General features: G+C 44.2%; 1 protein-coding gene across 1 annotated transcript; it reads left to right on the forward strand.

The window, feature by feature from the left end:
• Window positions 1-6,836: 6,836 nt before the first annotated feature.
• Window positions 6,837-12,482, forward strand: LOC127344248 (polypyrimidine tract-binding protein homolog 3). The gene is made up of 15 exons (XM_051370476.1): window positions 6,837-7,032; window positions 7,131-7,224; window positions 7,349-7,420; window positions 7,524-7,600; window positions 9,005-9,086; window positions 10,179-10,308; window positions 10,542-10,606; window positions 10,700-10,749; window positions 10,830-10,871; window positions 10,981-11,032; window positions 11,155-11,203; window positions 11,306-11,319; window positions 11,450-11,557; window positions 11,640-11,783; window positions 11,894-12,482. The coding sequence occupies exons 2-15, from the start codon at window positions 7,168-7,170 to the stop codon at window positions 12,281-12,283; spliced, it is 1,332 nt and encodes a 443-aa protein (XP_051226436.1). The 5' UTR covers window positions 6,837-7,032; window positions 7,131-7,167; the 3' UTR covers window positions 12,284-12,482.
• The last annotated feature ends 3,011 nt before the right edge of the window (window positions 12,483-15,493 follow it).

The following is a 15,493-nucleotide window of genomic DNA, read 5'->3' on the forward strand; positions in this document are numbered from 1 at the left end:
GTACCCCCTCGCCTTGGCTCGAAGGGCGCAACACCGCTAGATGACAAATAGCTCCACTGAGCACAAATGGCAATCGAAAACTGGACCAGTACTAAAGATCAGGAAACTCCAAGCACAACCACCTTTGATGAGCATCTCACAACATGGGCAACTTCGCAAATGACCACGAAACAGAACCACGACGACCGAAACCCTAGAGTGGCGCCTTAAGGAAGGGAACGGAGCCCAAGCATTGCCACCGCTCGTCCGGCTCACTGGACCTAGGCTTTCACCTGGAGCCAAGGTGGAGGGTACAAACCCACGACAACGCCTCTTGGGAGGGAAACAACACTTGGGGCATCGTTGTAGCCTACACCAACCATGTCGGGGATGACCTTCACCCGAGAACTGATCACCTACCACATGTGATCCCATACAAATAACGAGGTGCGCCACCACATGCCATCCTAATTATTGCATGGATTCTAATAGTAAGTTCCCGTATAGTTTAAACAAAATTATACTCTTGAAAAGGATATATACCTAACGCCCAATCACCGGGCCGGTAATATTGTTATAGAGGCATGACACCATCGCGGTTCTTGTACACACATAAGCCAGAGTGTCTCCTAAGTTGGTCTTCGCCATTCTAGCATGCGCTTGTTGGACAGTGTGCATATTCTTTGTCCCTATGAAGTAAATAGACTTCTATATATATACATAATCTAAGAAAATCAGCATACATGATTTTTAAGAGATCAAGAAATCAATCTACTTGATGTAAAAGTATTGGCTCATTTGGCAGCTTCTACAATAAACGAAGAGGATAACATTGTATTATTTTTGTGTTATTGTGTATGTTACTTTGCTTGGTCATATAGTTATATTTGATGTTTATATTTGGCTATCACCGTAAACAAGACTAATATAACAAACCAATACATTTAAAAGGCATTGGTACGGACATATATTTTTGGTTCCTGGGCACCAGTGCTCCCGCCATTTAAAAAAATAAAATCACATTTATGTGTTTCAAAAGAATTTAAAAAAAATCATATGTGATCTTTACTATTAAATGGGAGTTGGTCGTTTGACACTCAACGCACTTTGATGGTCATCATTGGGAGCATCCTAGCCATTCAATTTTACCTCGAAGCCTCCGCCTAAAATCAATCCGTCCAATCCCACTTTGTTAGCGCTGGAAACACTTCATACCTGCATTAGGGCTGAAAAAAATCAATCATGATCAAAACCTTCCCTGGCCATCAGAAACGTCATTTAATAGTATCAATGATGACAATCACACTATTCTTTCCTTCTTTCTGTGAACAGGAAGAACTCCCGATCGCCGAGGTTTGGCCGAGATGGGGCGAACAGAGGAGGCGCCACGGAGCTCGGAGCTCGCCCTTCAATGAGCACCAAGACATGGATCAACTTCAACGCCTACGAGGAAATCTCCGCCGAGACCGGTGGCCGGGTCGCTGGGAGGTGCCGCCCGCCGTCGCCCACGTCTCGTGCAAGAAGACGCCATCCCGATCTCGGCTGGCTAGGTGCGACCTCATGGCCTGTACCACACGGCCGCCTTTTGCTTCGCCATCATCAACGACATCATGCAGGGTATGTCTGTGCAGCGGCCTGAACGGAGCGGAATTAGGATATCGTGCCCGCTCGCTCTCATTCTGCCGCCCACACGAGAGTTATCCATATAGGTGATGCTCGTCAACATCTTGTTATTTCTTTTGTTAATTTTTCCATGTGATGTAGATATGAAGAAGATGCAAACAAATTATCATGTCAGGTTGGTAGTCATGCCAGGGGCGTCCTGTCCTGCTCCCCGCCGCCTATGTCGTAGGGGGCTGCAGACCCGGTTACAAATGATACCTCTATTTTCATTATTTAAAGGTGATTGGCCAGGTTCTATCTTCGGGCTAGAGACCCGGTTGCTATGGTACTTCAAGCGTAAGCCTCGAGACATGATGCCCAAGCTCAAATATCAACTCCCTCCATATTAATGCCAACTTGCGGGTCAAGGACAAATGACCGAAGATGCACAATGGCCATGTATGTATCTCTTCTCGTAACTACATGTTTGCGCTTCTTTCCTCTTAGATGCTCGAGTTGTTTCTTTGCTTGCTGCAGATGTTTAGTTTCATGTCTTCGATCTGTACAACAAAAGGGAGAAACACCACCACATCATGGTACCAAAGCCGCCTTATTCCTCTCATCGGTCATCATACGATTTTGACCATAAAAATATTACCGTATCGCCATTTAAGCTAACATCAGCCTATCGTTATTATAATTGATCTTCAAATGCCACTACACTATTACCGTTAGATTATTCATTTGAACCGACGTTATTTATTGGTGAGAGAAAGAAGTGTCGTGCATGTCTGCTGAGTTTTCCAAATATGAATCGTTTCTACAAATCATGTTCTTTATGTTAAGTTGAATTTACCTTTCTATAACTTATGCCAGATGGAGGAATACAATATCCAGGAGGTTGTATTTTGGAACGATAAAATTATGGTGGGCATTGATCATGTTTAACATTTGCAAATCCTGAACCGCGCATATATACATATATTTAATACCAGAAATTGTTGAGAGATTTTTTGTTACTTAAGGGCTCCCCTGGTAATAGCATTTATATAATTATTTACTGAATACACAGTAGTACTTTACCGTCTGACATTCTGAATGTTTCATTATAACCTATGTTTCTATCTCCACCTAGATGCCTGGTTACCGCGATTGATGCCTTTTACACTTTTTGTGGTTGACGAATTTTTAATTGTGGTTATCAACTATGCGAATCAGTTGTATTTGTAACTTGGCCAAAACATGTTTTTGGGAGATCTTAATGTACATGTCTTACACTTTTGCACCGTAGCTGAGAACATGAACAATCGCTAAGTGGGCATTTTTTGTAGCATGGCCAAGGAGAAGTTTGACAACCACACGGGGTGAGTGCGGGCGTTTTGTCGCATCTTCTCGTTTCTTGTTATGGTCTCAAAACAGCTTAATGCTCCCGTTCTTTATCAAAATCCTGCAATTGGTACCGAGCTTTCTTCCTCGTGGAGTGAAAAGTAGTGTGACAAGTAACACTCGGTAGGTATTGTTTCAGGTTTCAATTGTAGGAACACCACTTCAGATTCTCGCACACCATCATACCAACTTGTGCTCTCCGTGCTTCGTCAGGTGATGTCCATTCCTTAGATCCACTATAAAAGAGACTAGGGCTGCGTTTGGTAGCAAAGTTTTTCTGAAGTATTATTGCAATACCACAATTTTTAAAAATATCATGGTTCCAAATACTTTGATGTGTTTGGCTATAACTAAAAACTGCAGTATCGATACTTTAGTATCCCTTAAACTATGGTATTTTTGAAGATTGCAAAATCAATTTCAGACTTCTTTTTTCTAGAACACTGCCGACTCGCTCGCTACTTTGAATTGATGCCGCCGCATATTATTCTCGAAAATCGGATCGCCCCAGCCATGAGCAAAGGAGAAAGACCTTTATCTTTCATCCATTGTCTATTTCCCATTGGTTTGGTCCGGCGGCCGGCCTGCGAGGGAGTTTGTGTAGAAGAGCTTGATATCCTTGCATCCGCTCTGTGCGGGACTTTGGTGGCGGCGCTCGTTGCCGCAGGTAGGATGGAGCGACGGGACTTTGCCGTAACATGATCGGTCAAGGTGTCCATATAGGCATACATCGATGAAGTATTGGATGGCACTCCGCAGTATCCCCATATGAACCGGCCTCTTGTTGTCATAGTTTCGTGCATGAATCCAATCCAATCAGTGCAGATTCCGACAACCGTGTATGCAATAGCCATGCACACATCTATATGCCAAAAGAAATCATACATCCAACGTGGTCAAAGGATGGTAAAATAGCACTTTCCAAACGTCTTGAAGTTTTTGACAGAAACTGCAGTATTTTTTCCCTATGCATATAAATACTTAAGTTTCAGAAAAACTTTGTTGCCAAACTCGGCCTAGAATCTGATGATTTTTTTTTGCCTCATCTGAAGTACAAATGTCGAGATAAGGCCAGCCAAGTTATTCCAATGAGATTTCCACGTGATATGGTAAAGAACATAAATAACAATAGTTGCTTGTACTATCGCAATTTAAAAAATAGGTGGTTGAAGGTTCATCGATTACACGAGATATTTTTACAAATGATACCTCTATTATTTTTGTCTTTCCTACTTATAAGATAAATGTGGTGTGCTCATAAAAATGTTTTTTTGATAATTGACACATTGGTATATTTCTCTTTTTCACGGAATGTGAATCTATTCGTGTAAGGAATGTTTTAAGCGTGTATAACATGTGCGGATATAAAAAAAGTGACTTGATGACGACACCGAGGGGGTATCAATTGCAATGACCTATGAACAACGAAATTCGTGGCTAGGGATGCTGTAGAAGAGGGGAAATGTTGTGTAACACTGTGTAGCAAAAGGGGGATTGAAATGAGTGCAAAATTTGATATTGTTTGAGTAAACATATGCATAATGAGTTCATTGATCGATGATGTTTATATGTTGCATTATTAGCCCGCATCAACTCCCTATAATTGTTTGTAGAAATGATTATGGCAATTTATCAGAGTTGGAGAAGACACTAGCCCAAGGAGTGGAGTTACATGGTGTGGCAGGGTGCCTACGACGCGCAATGATGCTAAGAAAAAAACTTGAAATCCGTAGCAACGCACGGGCATTCAACTAGTATAAGTAAATGTTTACTCTCCACTGAATCTTGTGCATATCGTCCATCTTTGCAGATTCGTTCTTTCAATTGAACCATGTGTGATATTTTTGAGCTTCCTTTTCCCGCTGTTTAGCTGCCTTCCCGCCATCCTAGGCTCGTCTATAAATCGAGTGAGAGCCGTTGGTAGCTTAGACCTGCAAAAATGGTTGAACAAACTACATGAACGATGCCCCGCCGCCGTAGATATGTGTCGAGTTACCAATCATTGCTTGCACTCAGAGCGAGGAAAGGAGGCGACGCTAAGGGCTTCGCTTTCCGCAAGGCCTCGTGGCCTTCATAGGCCGTTGGTGTCCCATCCCCCATGATGCCAAGTGAAGGCGCGCACCCGGCCTCTAACCCTATTATTGAGTCATCGTTGGAGGATTCTGACTCGCTGGAGGACTTCGTAGATGAACTCAAGGCGAAGAGAAAAAAGCTTACATCCTCCAAGAGTGGAGCGGGCACTGTTGTGGCCTCGGGCTCCTGCAAAGGCCATGCTGACGAAGATTTATAGTTTAATTAATTACTATATTAGATTTTCTATATGTAATATGGGCGTAAAATGTCGATCATGAGCCCTCCAAATATTAAATGTATCGTAATTTAGCGTGTTTTGTGTAACTGAAATGTTTGACTAATACATATATGTTGCGAAATCCACGGACTGGTATACATATATGATTACTTGGTGACATTGATATGCAGCATGCGAAGATAGACTGTCATAAATGTATTTTAGTGAACTTTTGCTTTATACAAAATATAGATATATATTTCTTTAATGTGGAGTTCTCCCTGCCATTGGTCCAAAAAAACAAAAGAGATTTTCTTAAATGTCATTTTGCTTAACAACAATATATTTTATTCTATGATTTAAGGTGATGGAATCAAGGCACTCAAAGCCGTAATAAGTGAAAAGGTAAGATCTAAGTGAAAATGCTAGCTACTTGATACTACCTCCGTTTCAAGGAATAAGGCACACTCGTTTTACGTGCTTTTTGTTTGACCAAGAATTACTTCAAATAGATAAACATTGTTTATATGAAATTAGTATCATTAAAAAGTTCTTTTCAATACGAATCCAACAATACTAATTACATATAATATAATCAAGATTTTGATGTTCAATTTGTATGGTCAAAGTTCGTCTTGGAATACGCGTGCGCCTTATTCCTTGAAACAGAGGTAGTATGATTTTGTCTTAGGCTTAAGATTGACACAAAGAGATAGAGACAGAGAGTTCCTGTTTGCGAGAGACAAAAATGGGAGACAATGACGAGACTTATCATTGACATATGATGGTCCGACGAGTATCGTGAATAATATGACATTGTCATGGGCCAACGATGTAGCAGATGGTCTGGGACGACAAGTGAAAGGACCACGGAGTCTAGATAATGGTGGCGGAAGAATAGGTGATGGAAGAATAGGTGGCTGCTAGTGAAGCTCGGTTCCTACAACTGAGTTGCGTAAAAGCTCATAATAAGAAAGGAGACACACGTGCAACATGAAAAAAAAAAATTAGGCGTCGCAAGAGTTTGACAAGTTTTGTTTTGGCTACAATGCAAATCTACCCTTCTACCAACTACTTGCCATATTTACATGATTTTTAGAACCTCGATTTGGTATTTTTTTTTTGGTTGCTAACCAAACATAACCTCAACTATCTTAACAAATCGCACGCCCATAACACATTATCTGAACTATCGTGAGTCTACCCTAGAAGACTCCTCCCCGTACAAAAAAGGAAAAAAAGAAAACTCTATACACATTGCAACATCGAAAGAATAATCGAACCAACTATACAAGTACTTTACCCCATATTCGGGTAGCTTTTGGGTTGCAAATCCACACGCTCCCGTAATAAACAAGACACGAGACACACGATAATGAAGATTAGCTGACTACTAGTATTTTTGTCCCAATTCCGGCTAGCTTTTCGTATGCAAATCTACAAAAATTTGTAGTAGAGCCTCAATGTTCGCAAAGTTTACAAATTTTTGATCAATTTTGTGGTTGGTAAATTTTCCCTATCGAGCCAAACAAGGCCGCAAACCCAGGAGCCCTTAATTTCCACGGGTGCGTGCAGCCTGTCGGTCTCTTGTCAAACAAACAGGTGGTCACCTAATCCTAATCCGCAGTCCAAACAAATCTTGGATCCCTTCTTTGCTCCGTCCTCTCAAATCTCCACTTCTCCATCCGTCCTCCCCTCGTCTTATTCTACTGAGCAATCCCCCCGAGCTAAACCCTAGATCCCCCGCCCGACCGCTAAAACCCTAGCAGAAGAAGGTACCGCCCTCCCCCGATCCCTCCCCTGCTCCTCTCCGACGCCGCACGGATCGAGACTTGTTTCTTGGATTAATCTGTTTTTCATCGGGTTGCTGCAGTTTCGTCGCGTGCGATTACAGTCGTCGGGGAGAGAGGATGGCCGAGCCCTCCAGGGTGATCCACATCCGGAACGTCGGGCATGAGATCTCCGAGGTGACCAAATCGCTGCCCCCCTTTTTCTTCTATCCTTGTTCGGCGAAATTTCTTGTCTCGCCGGATTCTATCCTGTTCGCCGGTTCAAAGTTTGAACTTTTCGGTCGTCTCGTTGCGTGTGCAGAGCGATCTGCTCCAGGTGGTGCAGCCCTTTGGCACGGTCGCCAAGCTCGTCATGCTGCGCGCCAAGAACCAGGTGGGAACCCTCATCCGTTTCGCTAGTTTCAGCTGTTATTATTAGGTGGATTTACCGTTTTGTGATTGTGATGTGGAGTTTCTTTCTTCTGGTGCTGGTGCAGGCTCTTGTCCAGATGGAGGATTTGGCGGCTTCCGTCAGCGCCATCCAATACTACACTACCATTCAACCTAGCGTAAGGTATTAAGATTTTCCTTTTTTGGCTGCGCCCTAGTGTTTTATGGCGTAATGCTTTTTACGGCGACCGCCCCCCTTCATAACATTATAACGGCTATATGCGTATGGTGTGGCGGCATCATATACATAACCTAATATGTATGATGGCAAATCAAATCGCTACTTCATTGATGCAATATGAGAGGAAATATGTAATTATTTTTTAACTCATATGACAGCAAATTAGGAAATTTGGCAACATAAACATGGCAAACTAATACAATAGTAGTTGATGGAATAGCCCGTAACACACACCAAAGCCTTAAATCATTGTATGTAGATGATAAAACGACTTCTTTGAAAACTCATCGGAGTAGGCGACCACTTGCTGCAACAAGAGGGTAAAGGGAAATAGAGGAGTGAGTGGAAGGCTGGAATCAGAGCAAAGGGGTAGGTGTTGGGCAACAAGGCAGAGTACATTAGAAATTCAGACCACAAGGGGAGAAAATAGAGCACAACCGGCGACGGACAGGGGGAGGAAGAGCAGGGATAAGTAGAGAGGGGCGGGGAAAGGTAGCATACCTTGCTGATATCATGGCCTGATGCGCGTGTAGCAGCAAGTGGTGGCTGGATTGGAGCCTAATTCTACAAGGTGCCCTGCCCATACAGCTCGCAGATCTGTAGTTCGAGGACCACCCGAAGTTGGGGAGGAAAGGGGCTGTCGGGAGGAGGGGAAAGGGATCGCGGGAGGAGGTGATTGTGGTGGGGGCGGAGCAGGCGAGGTGGTACAGAGGCTGGAGCTGCCGTTGTTGACTGGTTGCCGGAGAGGACAAGGTCAACGTACGGGGCTAATCCCCCCCCCCCCCCCCCCCCATGGCGGTCTCTCTTCCTGTCTTTCTCTCTCGCTCACTCCCCCCCCCCCCCCCCCCCCCCCTCTCCCTCTCTCTGCCTCTGGACAACTCTTTTCCCTACCAATTCCCTTTTCCTTCCCGACATGGCTGCCGTTTCCCACGTGTGCCAATTTCTCTACTCCTAGGCGCGGGAGATCAAGCTCACCCATCCATAGGGTTGAGATTTAGGCATGGTGACAAAAATTGCGTCACATGGATCTTACGGGGTCACCACTTGGATATGGCGGGCACCACATGCCAAAAATATTGCTAGACTGGACACCTCAGGCTGGGACTGCGCCACATAGTTATATTGTTGCTATAGAGACGGTACCGATGCCATAAATACCTTTGGTTGCACCTGTGCTTCTGCCTGCAGAGCTATTTATTTCACAGGTTTTTTTTGTGTTCTGATTATCCAAGATAGTGACAGAGAGTGCTGCCATTTGACCTTGGAGTGAAAGATCGAAGCTGCACTATTTCATTCAATGATTTTATGCTTCAGTTAATTAATTACCATGCTCTTATGCCATCTTAGGGGAAGAAACGTATACTTGCAGTACTCATCTCACCAAGAACTGACTACTGATCAGAGCTCTCATGGAAGGAATCCTGATCAGGTACACAATTAAATCCAGCTGCACTTTGGGTTCTCTCCGCTATTATAGTTTGATAATTTCTTATTAGGTAATCGGCATTTTGTTGCATTTATGTATTCTATATGTGCTCTGCATGTAACATGTCCTATATTTATTCTTTCTATTTAGAGTGTCAGTTGGGATCTGCTTGACGATACCAACTTAATGGTAAAGAGCTCCGAAATGAACAGCTAGCTTTAAAAAAATACTGATAATATAACAAGTTACTGGCACAATAAAAAAAACATCATTTTCTTAAAAGAGATCATCTGACCTTAGCATAGTTGACCCTTTGTCATAACTTTTAAACCTAAGCTCTTACCCAACTGCGTATGATGGTTTTGTTGCATCCGTTTATCACCTGTTCTATCTTTTGGGCCCTGGCTAGTTGGCTTGTAATTCTCAGGGTTTTAACTGGCTTGTTATGATACCCACGTTTGGTCATGAAGTAGGTGGTAGGTAGGTCCCTATTTAGCTGCTTAGGCCTTTCAGAGTGTGCTTGCTAAACAAGATTATTTTCATGAAGTATGCATCAGGTTGCTCAAATCTGTTTTTAACTGTTTGGGTATTTCATAGTGTGCTACTCTGCTTGCTAAAGAAGATTCTTTTCTCCATGCAACTAACCATTTAATGCTGCTGTTACGTATTAATTCAATTATATAAAAAGAAAAGGGGGAAATATGTCACTACTGACTAGAAGAAGATTCTTTTCAGGAAGTAGGCGCTAAGTTGCGTAAATCCATTTTAACTGTTTAGGTCTTTCTTAGCGTGCTACTTTGCTCTGAAAGAAGATTCTCTTCTCCATGCCACCAACCATGTAATATACTGCTTTTACATTTTAACTTATTTAAATTAAATTAAAAGAAAAGGGAATAAGGTCATTAAATATATAATGTATTAACTATTTCATACTGTTGTTACTGTCATCTACATTTTCACCATTTGTTGTAGATCACTCATTTAGTTTACATGCTCTCTCTGCTCTCTTCTATTCCAACTAGATGCATATTCTTCTCTATTCATTCTTCTCTTTCCTCTATTCTTTCTCGGTACTCGTTTGCTGCTGGGCCTCAGGACGAACCCAACCGAATTCTCTTAGTTACTGTTCATCATATGCTCTATCCTATGACTGTCGAAGTGCTTCATCAAGTGTTTTCTCCTTATGGATTTGTGGAGAAGATTGTCACATTTCAAAAGTCAGCTGGTCAGATTCTTCCCGTCTCTACTTCTCACTCTTCCTATACTGCATGCATATTTATTTTCTTCTTAGATAGAACACAATCGCTGTTGTATTTTTGCACATTGCTCTGCAATGCATATTTTGAAGTCTTTTTAGCCATTTTCTAGTCAGTTTTTTCCACTAGAAATATCGGTAATTAACCACATTTTTAATCAAAGGACTTGTGTATCACAATACTCATTTTCTTGGTGATGTAGGTTTTCAAGCCCTCATACAGTTTGAATCACGCCAAAGTGGAATACAAGCAGCTGGTGCTTTGCATGTAACTATCTATTGCATACACAACTTTGAGAACTAAATGATCAAATGCTTTTGCTAAGACATCTCTTACATCCACCAAAATAAATATTTTCAGGGACGAAACATTTATGATGGTTGCTGCCAGCTAGACATTCAGTATTCAAAGTATGTCCTTGAGCAGTTCCTATGTTATATTTTCTTTTACATTAAGTCCCGAGTCTGATCTTGTTCTCTTGAACCTCCAGTCTCACCGAGTTGCAAGTTCACTACAACAATGATAGATCTAGGTAAGGTGACTTCATTTTTGTATCTGGTATGGTTAGCTAGAAGTGTTTGTAACACACTTTTATTTTATTCTTTGTTTCTGTACCTCTGAGCCATGCTTTTCTTCCTCAGAGATTTCACAAATCCGTCTTTGCCCACAGAGCAACGTCCAAGATCTTCTCAGGTAGTTACTTCTCTTCGTTTTGTCTTCCTAGTTCCTAGTATTATTGTTTCCACTATGTAAAGGTCGTTATGTTATTTGGACAATTTTTGGTGGCTAAGCCTTGTACCTGTTGCTTTGAACAGCCTGGTTTTAATGATCCTAGTGGTCTTTTTGGTTTCCAACAGCCTGGAGGTAAGACATTGCAATGTTCCTTCATGCTTCTTTATTCATCTTTGTCATCACATTGAAAATATATTTTAACTTCTTTATTTTGATCGTCTTTCTGGGCCCCAGCTGCATATGCACAGGTTTGTACTTTTGGACTCCCTTTTCCCCAATTTAGCACACAATAAGTTTCCACTGCTTCATTTGGTGCTTCTTCTAAACCTTCTATCTCACATAAAGTATTTGATTTGCCTGCTATAATGTCTCTAACAGATGGGCCAGGCTGCAATGGTTGCTGCTGCATTTGGTGGAACATTGCCTCCTGGAGTGACTGGTACCAATGATCGCTGCACACTTATAGTTAGCAACTTGAACAGTGATGTAAGTAGAGACCTCACTTGCCATCAACTCCCCAAGTTGTTCACATCATACTTATCTCTTTTATATTGCCTTTTATGTGCAGCGAGTTGATGCGGATAAGCTCTTCAATCTGTTTTCTATTTATGGAAATATAGTGCGGATCAAGGTACTCCGCAATAAGCCAGACCATGCCCTTGTCCAGATGGCTGATGGGCTTCAGGCCGAGCTTGCTGTACACTATTTAAAGGTACTTTGTGGTCAATTAAGCTCCTGCATTAGTTCTTCCAGTCATTGGTCCTACACTCTTTACCTGTTTGTTGTAATCACCCTTGATACCAATGGAATTTACTTCGACAGGGAGCAATGCTACTCGGACAGAAACTGGAAGTTAACTTCTCTAAATACCCTACTATTACCCCAGCTCCTGACGCAAATGACTACTCAACTTCCAACCTTAACCGGTTCAACAGTAACGTGGTTAAGAACTACCGCCACTGCTGTGCCCCAACCAAGATGATCCACATCTCGGCGCTTTCACAAGAAATTACCGAGGATGCGATCCTTGATCATGTAAGTGAGCACGGCACTGTCGTCAAGTCAAAACTGTTTGAGGCAGGTGGCAAGACGCAGGCTCTTGTGCAGTTTGAAAGTGAGGAAGCGGCAACCGAAGCGCTCGTCTGTAAGCATGCAAGCAAGCTTGAGGGGTCTACCATTAGAATTTCATTCTCCCAGATGCAGAACATATAGAGGTTCTTCCTGGAATGCGGGGATTTGAAAAAAAAAAAAATGCCCCCTCTTCTCTGTAAACTTTTGAACTTCTTTCTGTCAACCTAGCTTTGTTTGCACCGTGACAAAGGATTGCTACTCTGTCTTGACTCAAATCTTGTGTGATGCGTGTAAACTGCTTCATTTGTACTCTGTTAGCCTTCTATGGTTTGCTTCTGTACGAGTTACCTTCACTTGCATCATCCTTATGTTTGGCACGAGCTTCTGAGGACATAATGCCGGTGCCTCTAGTAGAAGTTTTTTTTTTTTTTTTTTTTTGCTTTTTTTTGAAGGCAAGTGGAAGTTTTGTTTTGCTGATGATCTTTTTTTAGATGTGGGTTCGAGGCTCCAGATGTTGGGCTCGCATTCAGTTTTCCACTTATTCGTTGGCCCGTAAATGAGCTGTTCCAAACGTCTCGGCCCACTTAGCTGGGCTCTCCCGTATATTTCCGAAATCCATCTCGCGTGTCGCTTCTCGCTTCCCACAATATACTGTCTCGTCTTCCTCCTCGGCGCGCCGCCCCCTCCCCTGCAATTCTCTCTTCTTTCCCGTAGCTTCCTACCATCTCCCTGCGCGGTTCAATCGATCGCGTGGTAGTGCAGCGGCTGCCGAGGAGAGGGAGAGATGGCAGGGACAGGGAAGCGGAAGCGAGAGTCCCCCTCCGACGCTCCCGGATCGTCGTGGCCGCCTCCCGGATCCTCTTGGCCACGTCCACCGTTGAGGGGGGCTGGAAACTACGAGGATGACTCCTCCCTCAGCGACTACACCGAAGGTGGGTTCCCAAATCCCAAGCGCGCTGTCCCTTTTCTTCTTATTCATCTTCTTGATGTCCGCTCGGTTTGTTAAGACTGTTGTTCTCTTGGTTTCTTGCAGACTCCCGCAGCGACAGGTCGTACCTGTCTGACTCTGAAGACGAGCTCTACTTGTCATACCCCGTCGCCGACTATGCCGGCGGCGGAGGTGGGTGCTCAAGCGCGCTCTTCTTTTTCTTGGTGTCTGCGTTTCTTTCTTGAAATTTCGGTGTGTTGAGAGTTTGGTTTCTTGGTTTCTTGCAGACTCCAAAGAGGAGAGCGAGATTGCAGACTTATTTGATTTCTTCTTGAGCAACCCTCCTGCCGGTATGTAATCTTCCACTTCCGCTTAGTTTCTTGGCTTGCGATTCGTTTCTTTCTTGGACTGACATTTCTTCTTGGTCTGAGACGCAGAGGCGAAGGTGCAGCCACCACCGCCGCCCGCCGATCATCCCGCAGCGGCGGAGGTGGCCGATCGGTCCGTCGCAGAGGCGGCGCCCTCACCGGAGATGGTGGTGCCGGCCGCTGAATCCGTCTCGTGCTTCGGTTGCGGGCGCGAGCCGGTACTGCGCCTGGTGCCGGTGGAGCACGTCTGCTTCTGCCAGCCCTGCCGTTCCAACCCGTCCCGCTGGTCATACTGCGCGTTTTGCGACGGCCCCCTCCATTGAGAACTCCGGTGAAGAAGATTTTTAGATTCACGGGTGAAGAAGATTCAAGGGACGCAGCACTGGTCATCCATCCATATGAAGTGAGGAGTTGGTTTGGTGTTAAACAATGATTTGGTGGAAACTGGCTCAACGCATCTGGTGCGTGGCCTATCACTTTATATATGGGTACCAAGAGGTACAATACAGGTACAGATACAGTTGTACAAATATACAGTCTAACACACTCCCTCAATCTTTGTGGCCTGAGGTACTCAGTAAGTTAAAATTGCGTCTACAACCTATGAACAAAGGGAGAGACAGAGGTTTAGTGAAGATATCAGCAAGTTGATCTTTGGAGGAGATGAACTTGATCTGCAGAAACCTCTTTGCAACACGCTCTCTCACAAAATGATAATCAACTTCGATGTGCTTTGTTCGGGCATGAAATACCGGATTCGATGAAAGGTATGTAGCGCCGATGTTGTCACACCAAAGGACAGGAGGCTGTCTGTGAGAGATCTTCAACTCTCGAAGAAGAGCTTGTACCCAAATAAGCTCAGCAGTAGCATCAGCAACGGCCTTGTACTTAGCTTCAGTGCTACTCCGAGAGACAGTGGCCTGTTTGCGAGCACTCCAGGCGATCAGATTTGGACCAAAGAACACAGCATATCCCCCGTGGATCGCCTGTCATCAGGGTTACCAGCCCAATCCGCATCACTGAATGCCGAGAGCACACCAGAGGGAGCCGGCCGCAGATGAAGGCCATAGATAGCAGTAGAGCGTACGTAACGCAGAATACGCTTGACAGCTGTCAGGTGAGGCTCGCGAGGAGCATGGAGATACTGGCAGACACGGTTAACTGCATAAGAAATATCAGGGCGGGTGATGGTAAGATACTGAAGGGCACCAACAAGGCTTCTGTAGTCAGTAGCACCATCAGTAGACAGAAGGATCCCATCAGTAGCAAAAATAGTCTCAGTGGAAGACATGGGAGTAGTAGCAGCCTTGCACTCCAACATGCCCGCACGGCGCAAGAGATCCTGAGAGTACTTCTGCTGAGACAGAGCAAGACCATCCTGAGGATAAGTGACCTCCAAGCCAAGAAAATAGTGAAGTTTGCCTAGGTCCTTGACAGCAAAATCAGAACTGAGAGCCAGAACCAAACGATTAGTCGCCGCAACAGAGGAGCTGACAAGAATGATATCATCAACATAGACCAGAATATACATAGTGACTTCCGGTCTCTGGAGAATAAACAGTGACGTATCAGCAGTAGAGGGCACAAAACCATGAGCACGAAGTGCAGAACCCAGACGAGCATACCAAGCACGGGGAGCCTGTTTGAGCCCATACAGTGCTTTCACCAAGCGACAGAGATGCTGAGGACGGTCAGGATCAACAAACCCAGGAGGCTGGCGCATATAGACCTCCTCCTCAAGGACACCATGCAAAAATGCATTCTGAACATCAAGCTGGCGAAGGGACCAGCCACGGATGACAGCAAGGGACAACAGCAGCCGAATAGTGGTCGGCTTAACAACAGGACTGAAGGTATCCTCGTAGTCAAGGCCGTACCGTTGTTTGAAACCCTTAGCAACGAGTCTGGCCTTGTACCGCTCAATAGAGCCATCTGCATGCCGTTTGACCTTGAAGACCCATTTGGAATCAATGACGTTGAGACCGGAGCGAGGAGAGACCAGCTGCCAAGTACCATTGTCACGGAGAGCCTTAATCTCAAGGTCCATGGCAGCAC

Source organism: Lolium perenne, chromosome 3, assembly GCF_019359855.2.
Source record: "Lolium perenne isolate Kyuss_39 chromosome 3, Kyuss_2.0, whole genome shotgun sequence".
Classification (NCBI taxonomy): Eukaryota; Viridiplantae; Streptophyta; class Magnoliopsida; order Poales; family Poaceae; genus Lolium; species Lolium perenne.

Coding starts and splice junctions, on each gene's coding strand:
- LOC127344248 (XM_051370476.1), top strand. CDS start 7,168: ATGGCCGAGCCCTCCAGGGTGATCCACATCCGGAACGTCGGGCATGAG. Junction 10,872..10,980: donor TACAACAATGATAGATCTAG/GTAAGGTGACTT, acceptor TTTCTTCCTCAG/AGATTTCACAAATCCGTCTT. Junction 11,033..11,154: donor AACGTCCAAGATCTTCTCAG/GTAGTTACTTCT, acceptor TGCTTTGAACAG/CCTGGTTTTAATGATCCTAG.